The sequence below is a fragment of the Lepidochelys kempii genome, chromosome 8 (assembly GCF_965140285.1).
Source record: "Lepidochelys kempii isolate rLepKem1 chromosome 8, rLepKem1.hap1, whole genome shotgun sequence".
In the NCBI taxonomy this organism is placed as follows: domain Eukaryota; kingdom Metazoa; phylum Chordata; order Testudines; family Cheloniidae; genus Lepidochelys; species Lepidochelys kempii.
Window position 1 is genome coordinate 102,277,516 of NC_136387.1, and position 7,746 is coordinate 102,285,261.

At 44.0% G+C, this 7,746-nt stretch overlaps 1 protein-coding gene across 1 annotated transcript in view; it reads left to right on the plus strand.

Moving 5' to 3' along the window:
• Nucleotides 1-5,955, plus strand: part of MOB3C (MOB kinase activator 3C) — a 49,915-nt gene extending 43,960 nt beyond the window's left edge. Inside the window, exon 4 of the mRNA XM_073357814.2 lies at nt 2,327-5,955. Coding sequence (XP_073213915.1) covers nt 2,327-2,356 — 30 coding nt within the window. The 3' untranslated portion in view covers nt 2,357-5,955. The remainder of the gene's footprint in view (nt 1-2,326) is intronic.
• The last annotated feature ends 1,791 nt before the right edge of the window (nt 5,956-7,746 follow it).

Below are 7,746 nucleotides of genomic sequence, written 5' to 3' on the forward strand. Positions count from 1 at the left end.
TTTGTTGTTGGCCTATCTGACTGTACAAGGGAAACTGAAACGGATTTATTGGTAAAATGGAAGGAATAAAGTATCTTTTTCTCTAATCTTTCAGCTATACTAATGTTAGGAAAAAGAAAAGGAGGACTTGTGGCACCTTAGAGACTGACCAGTTTATCTGAGCATAAGCTTTCGTGAGCTACAGCTCACTTCATCGGATCCGATGAAGTGAGCTGTAGCTCACGAAAGCTCATGCTCAAATAAATTGGTTAGTCTCTAAGGTGCCACAAGTCCTCCTTTTCTTTTTGCGAATACAGACTAACTCGGCTGTTACTCTGAAACTAATCTTAGGCTTTCTCTATAATTTGGCATATTTTTTTTTTTTTTTGCGTTGACACAGCCCCTTTAAGGATGAATTGAGAGCCTTAATTCTGAGAATGTGTTCACGTCTGTGATTATTAAATACCATTCTTAAATGATAATTTAATGTCTTTGTGTGTGCCCACCATATAAATAACCTTTCTTCTTCTAGCTTAGTAATGACCCTATTCTAATGACAATAGACCTCTAGCAAGTAATTAGCTCTCCATGCTCAGCATTTATTTCCTAAAAGAGGCATCTCTGCATACTGATTTTACTTTTCCCCCAAGTAATTTATTTTGCAGAGCTAATTAGCAGCCCAGCTAAGAGTTCTGTCTTAGCAGTGGTACGCTCTTGGGCTTCTTCTTAAAGAAGGCAAATCATTAGCTTGATAAATATGTGTTTTATGATCGTTTTAACGACTGGATTTGGTCATGAGACAAAGCTGCTTATTCCCTCCTTAGGTATCTAGTTGTGTCCAGTCCTCTGTCCCAGCCGTCAAACCCTTTTCCTTCCCCCAGGGAGTTGGGACCAGAACTCCCACCAAATCTGAACGAGCAGCCCTGTCCTATCTGCTCCCAGCCCTCAATCCTCCATTCACAGGTGTCATCCACACTCCAAGGGTTAGAAGATCAATGCCCATTTGCTTATAAAAGTTCACCCATCCATAACTGAGATTAAACGACTGTGTGTATAGGACCTAGACAAAAACAATGCATCACAATGCAACAATGCTTTGGAAGCAGCAGCCACGGTTAACAGTAGTTCACATTTCTAACCATCCCAAAAGAACCTCCAGCACCACGACAGTCCAGTTGCTTCTGAGGTGGAGTATAGTAGCCAACCAGTGCACAGGGCCCATCCAGTTCTGATTAAAGTCAATGGAAACACTCTTGTTGACTTCAACTGGAGTTGGATCATGCCCTCCATGAGCTACACCAAAGTGGAGGGAAAGGAAAGTGTTGGATACGGACAGCAGGTCAAACCCCTTCTCTTATGGAAAAGTGTTATGGCATCTTCAGTGCCTGCTGATCTAGACAGTGTTTGAGGTATCATCCAAGGGACTCTCCGTGTGAACTGCATGCTCCTGTCTAAACATTTCCACTCCAGCTGGTCTGGAAGGCATCCACCCCCTTGTAAGACAGACTCAGCACTGGGTACAGCTGGTCTCAAAGGGCTTGATCCAAAGCCCATTGACATCCATGAAAAGATTCTCATTGACTTTGGTGGACTTTAGATCAGGGCTTATGCTGTTTGGAGCAGGGGCTTGGATATTTGTTCAGCATATTCTGCACATCATGAACAACTGCAAGGCTAGAAAGATCCTAAACATTACAGCTGTGATTCAGTGATGCAATTAAGCTTCCCCTAGCTAGGCCCGTGCTTAGTTAGGGGACTGAAGTGCTTTGCTTCAAGGTGTTAAGGTGGTAATCAGAAATTCTTAGTACACTGCCATGGGTGCAAGTCTCAGGGAGTACAAGAAATTAGGGGTCACTGTTCTCTTTTTAGGGCCAGATTCTGACAGCCTTTCTCATGCTGAGAAGCACTGTAATCCACAGGTAAGAAAGGTGAGGCGAAAGGCGTTATTTAAAGGGAGGAAGGTTATGAGAATGCAGCAAAAACAACCAGAACTGTGCAGACTGAGATTTTTTTCCTCCTCAGAACTCTTTTATTTCAAAACCGAGTAAGGTGATTTGGTGAATAAATAAATCAGAAATAGGAGCCAGGAGAAGCCCAAACGAACTTGTCGGAATGGGGTTTGTTTTGCAAGCTGGCTTTAGTTGTTGTCTCCTTGAAACATAGTCCCATTGGCAAGCCAGAGGGACCAGGATCAGTATGATCCTCTGATGAAAAAATGCCCGTGAGACAGCATGGGAGCATGGTGTCAGTTTCCCCATGGCGCGTCGTCATTGCGGAACTGCCAAGCTGGCTGAAATTCCACCTTGATAAAACACATTGTTTTGTCTGTTCTTTTTTTTCCACACAGAAAGAAATGACAGAGAGAATTTGCCACTGAGGTGATGTCTGACGAGAAGTCTGTCCGTCTCCCCTGGAGCCCACTTGCAATGGGATGGAAATGCAGAATGCTGGACAATCTGACTCCGAGCTCTTGCTGTGGAGAGAACAGTGTTTATATGATCCCAGTCTCTGTTACGTGGATACTTTATTTTTAGAAACCATTGGCCAGAACGGGGATAGGACAAGTGTGTGTGTGTGTGAGGGGTGGTTTAAATACATACCCACAGATTTCATTCTCATCCCCGTGAGCCCTAATCACCTGCTTCTTTATTCCCCCTCAATCTCATCCCCTACACACCTGCTGTGTCCTAAATTATGTGGTTCTCCTTTAATTATGGCACTGATGGCTGGAGGGTGAAATCCCTAGCTAAATGCTCCAGTGATTACATCTGCTCACTAGATTGTGACCCTATTTTAATGACAATAGACCTCTAAGCAAGTAGTTATTTTGAGGGTGGGGACAAGGAAGGGGTTTGGATAAGGCAGGGGTTCAGATAATATAGGGTTTTGGATAACCAGGAGTTTACTATACCAGGATTCTGGCTGCCCCGTGTGCAGGTATGTGAAGAAAGCTCCTCTTGCACCATTGCACACCTGTGCACTAGCAGCCAGGACACAGACACTGGGAAGGAGTTGACTAGCTCGCTTTAGAAACGTTCCTAAAAAGGTAGAGAAGCACATGGGAAAAAGCACCAAGAATCACATTCGCCCTGCACTGCCCCCCCGGCTTCAGCCAGGCAAAGGGGAGCTGCAGAGCAGGGGCGCACATAATGACTAGCACCAAGAGAACTGATTTCCTCTGTGATCTCCAAAGGTCAATGGAGGTGCTCATTATCTGAATACAGAGCTGGGGGTCTAATCCCAGTTCTCGTGGATTCCTTTAGTTGGGCTGTGGATCTTGTGCTTAATGAAAACTCCCGGGACTCTGTTTGACATTCCAGTGAAGTCAGTAGAGTTTCACCAGGGATGAATTACACCCACGCTCATCCTGGTCTGTCCGGTGATGGGTCACTGAGAGCTATTCCTTCCAAACCTGGAAGGTTGGCTACAAATACAACTGTGTAACAGTAGGGAAGGCGAAGGGGATTGTGGGAACCGGAGTCAATCTGACTAGAGCTGGTCAAAACTGACGGTTGAAACAGTTTTGCACCGAACAATGGCTTGTTCCTCAAAATGGAAATTTCCATGGGATTGATTTCTCCCCCATTTCCTCCCCCAGTATCCAAAAACTGAAACACTTTGGCCAAATCCCCCCATATCTTCAGTTTTGAATTGAAGAGTTTTCAGTTTGTTGGCTCTTTAATCTAGCAGAGGTGTAACAAGATCCAACGGCTGGAAGTTGATGTTGGACATGTTCAGACTGGAAAGAAAGCATATATTTTTAACGGTGAGCATCATTAGCCATTGGACCGGCTTACTAAGGGTTGCAGTTGGTTCTACATCACTAGCAATTCTAAATCAAGATCGGTTGTCTTCCTAAAAGATCTGCTCTGGTTCAAACAGGAATTATTTCAGGGACGTTCTCTGGTCTGTGTTATACAGGAAGTCAGACTAGCTGATCACAGTGGTCCCTTCTGACCTCTATTTGGGGGGTGGGTTGTTGGTTTGTTTTTTGTTTTTTTAAAAAAAAAACCAAAACTTTTAAAGGAAAATGGAGATGAAAACAGGATTTTTCATGGGAACAAAAACTGTCCCCACTAGTTCTGGCTCTGTTTTGGGGGTTCAGAATCCGTGAGTCTGGGGGTTGAGCAGAGCCCCAAAACTCACTCAAAACTGCTGAGTTTTTCATTCCATTTTGACGTGAAACCATATGAAGCTGCGAGTCCTCCTGCAGCACCTAAAGTAAGCCCCAGCTCCCTCAAAACCAGGCCTGCTTTCCCCAGAAAGCTTTACAAATCTCTGGTAAGCCAGGGCTGCATTTCAAGGGTCTGATGCTGCGAGATGAGCATCCCCAGGCCAATCTGTGACGTCTGTGAGCATTGAGGGCTGACCCACCTCGTGTTCAGGCTCCAAGTCTTTATCAAAACTCCAACAACCAGGCAGCTGCAGGTGATGGCAAGATTTGCATGACATTTCACACTGCTCTTATCTAGGAGTTTACAGTCCAGTAGCTTCTGGTTTCAGGGCCAAATTCACTGTGGGGACAACTCCACTGAACTCGCTGAACGTGGCCCTTTTTGGGTAAAGGATCGTTAATGTGTTTACAGTTGCAATAAAATATCGCACCACCATCCCCATCCCTACATTTTCAGGGCCATGCAATTCCCACGGACTTCATGTGGTTAAAACCCCATGCAGCACTTTTAAACATAGTCATTACAGTCATGCAGCTCCCTTCTTCCACACTAACCAACCCACCAGTTGCTGCCTCCCCACGGGGACCATTTTTTCAAGGAGCAATATTTCCCCTCTTGTCCCTCAGTGAAGATAACTTCATCAGTCTGAGCTATTTTAAATGGGTCTTGGAGCATCAGGTACAGATGTCCTTGGTGACAGATGCATTCCAATCCGGCCAGTGTCATTTTTGCAGGTATTGTCATGGTTTCTTCTCCCTTTGTGTATATAAATAAACCCTTCCTTTGAAATGCTCTGTGAAGGACTTAGGGCAAAAACGAAGGACAAAGGATTTACAGAAAGGAACAAAGCAGTGTGGCACTGAATGATGAGTCATCTTCCAGTTACTGCTTCTGGAAGGCTAACAGCAAGCAGGTTTCCCCATGTTGCGGGCGGGGTGGGGAGGATATTTCACCAGAGAAATATGGGTTCTGTGTTGTTTCTAACTCTCTGGGAATGTTCCATCAGAGGAATGTTCTTTGCTTTGGAGACGCTCGTTGCATGACAAGTAGCGCATGTCGTGATACAAAGGGAAGGTGGGAAATCATAATGGGAAAAACCATCAATATTTTCGGACAAGCTCTCTCAGCTTTGAAATCCTCAGACACTGCTACTGGGTGTGGTCTCCTTATCGGAATCAGATCTTGCACCTTGGAGGATCTTACCATTTAAACTCAGATGGGCTGGTAAAATCACACGTTAGAAATTCCCCATATCATGCTTGTAATACCTACTAACGAGTGCTGTGTGACACTGGCCTTTGGGCAAGAGGTGAAGTGATTTCTTGGGTTTTTTTGTTTGTTATATATTGAATGATCTGAGCCACAGTATAGTTCAGTTTGTGTCTTCCGGCCTTTCTCTGTAGAGGTTTTATACATTACATGGCATCAATATTTATAGCGTGTGCTGCACTGGTTTTTTGCTTATGAAACTGAAATGTTAAAGCCAGTATTCAAGTGCACCGGCAGATTTGTGTGCTCAAAGCACTTACTTTATTTTTTAAATCTTGTATACCAGATGTGTATTTTTTACATAGAAACAAGAAAGAAAAAAGGAGCACAAAGGGGGGAAAGTGCCACTCCAATATTTTATGCGTAAAATAACTGATAAAATGCTAAATGTTCTCATTTTGTTACGAATTAAAGAAACACGAACAAACTGGTGTTTTCCAATTTTCACTGGTTAACTTGTAGTAGTAGGGTTATCAGAAACTGGGATAATTCTAACAATGGACCTGATCCAGAGGACCCGACTCCCACTGATTTCAGTGAACCTGGCAACTCTCTGGGTCAGAAAAGCGGTATGGTAAAAAAGACTCCCAAACCACGGCTGATAATCGGCTTGGAGTATAACTGATGGAAAATTAGTGCACGATGCAAACAAATCACATGAGGGACTGTCTGAGAAAGGGAAGATTAAGGCTCCAGTCCTGCAAATGCTTAGGTACATGCTCAATTTTAAGCATGTGAGTAATCCCGTTGTTCTCAGGGGAACTACTCATGTGGTTAGTTACTCATGTGCATAAGCTTTTACAAAGTTGCAGATTGGGAACCTCACCTGTTTTGATTTTGATGCGAGTTTAACCAGGGTAAGGGTTTCTGGCCCGATGTATTATTTAAAATGAATGTAAGAGACAAGGCTGGATCTGGATTTCTGTTACCTCAGTGTAAATCCAGAGCAACTCGTAGGCATTTACATAGGGGTAGCAGAGCAGAGTCAAGCCTATTTTGTGTTTCTTGGAATTATCCAGACTTTTACTTACCTATCTTTTGTAAAGCACTTTGAGATCTATGAATGAAAAGGGCAATAAAGGAGTTAAGTATCATTTAATTCCACGAATATAGCCCATTGGCGTGACCCAGTTACAGCATAGCTAGGTTCCCTTCAGATGGCATATGCTAACAATGTTGGAACTAGGTTAGGAGACAACAGCGTTGTAACTGGGTCGCATGAAGCCCTCTGTGTTTTTTCTAAAATCAACATAGTGTACCCAGTACTGTGTTCTACTTCGCTTATGTGAATTGGAAATAGAGGCAAATTTTGATATTGAGCCCGTCAAGCTAACATGCCATCGGAAGTTAGCCCTTGGATTATGGCCGGTGGTGAATTTTTTTACATTACTTGTTAGCTGTATTATTTATCATTGATTGCTCTACTTGATGGGAGAATGTGTTAGGTGCCTCACAATGGATGCACCCCTTGTCCCAGTGAGCTCATGCATGCATCAAAACACTGGGGAAAATGTCCTTTTAAAAGAAAAAGCTGAAAAGAATTGGTGTTACTTTTTCTAATGTACAAAATTTAGGCCCTGATTGGGCTTAGCTTTGCAGCCCATGCATAGTGCCATGGAGTTCTGTGGGACGACTCCGTTGGTAACATTAAGACAGTGCAGAAGGTTTTGCAGGATCGGGGGGCGAAAGCTGTGTTAGCCTGACTTGCAAAGGTGCGCTGAGCACCTGCATTGCCTGTTGACGTCAGCGGATTTTGAAGACGCTCAGAATTTCTGGAAATCGGGCCCTATGCAAATCTTGGGGAGCAATTTTTCTGGGTGTGGAGAACAGTTGCATTATTATTTTATTTAGCCACAAAAGCCCGTTAGACAAATTCTCCGCTCAGTTACACTGGTGTAAATCTGGAGTATGAGCACTGACATCAAGAGAGAACAGTTTACCCTGGAGTAACACAGGAGAAGCTGCGTGGTTGGGACGCAGTGAAGAGCTATGGAGTCTGTAAATACACATTGTTAGGGGGCTTATTCCTTCACCCACTTACTTTCCTGGTCCTCGCATGAACAGAGAGCAACAATACCTGAAGTCCAAAGGTGCAAACAATTCGATGTTTATTGGGGTGAACTTCCAGCAAGCATGATTTCAGTTTCCTTCCTTAGTGTCCCCCTTCCCAGCTCTGACACCACAGAGCCTTACCTGTGTCCCTGTTCCCATTCCTGCCCTTAGCCAAACATGATTTCAATTTCCCCACCCCCATTCCCTGTTCCCATTTCCCTCACCCACCCACTTCCTGATTGACTGCAGACTATATAGTAAAACTTGAGTT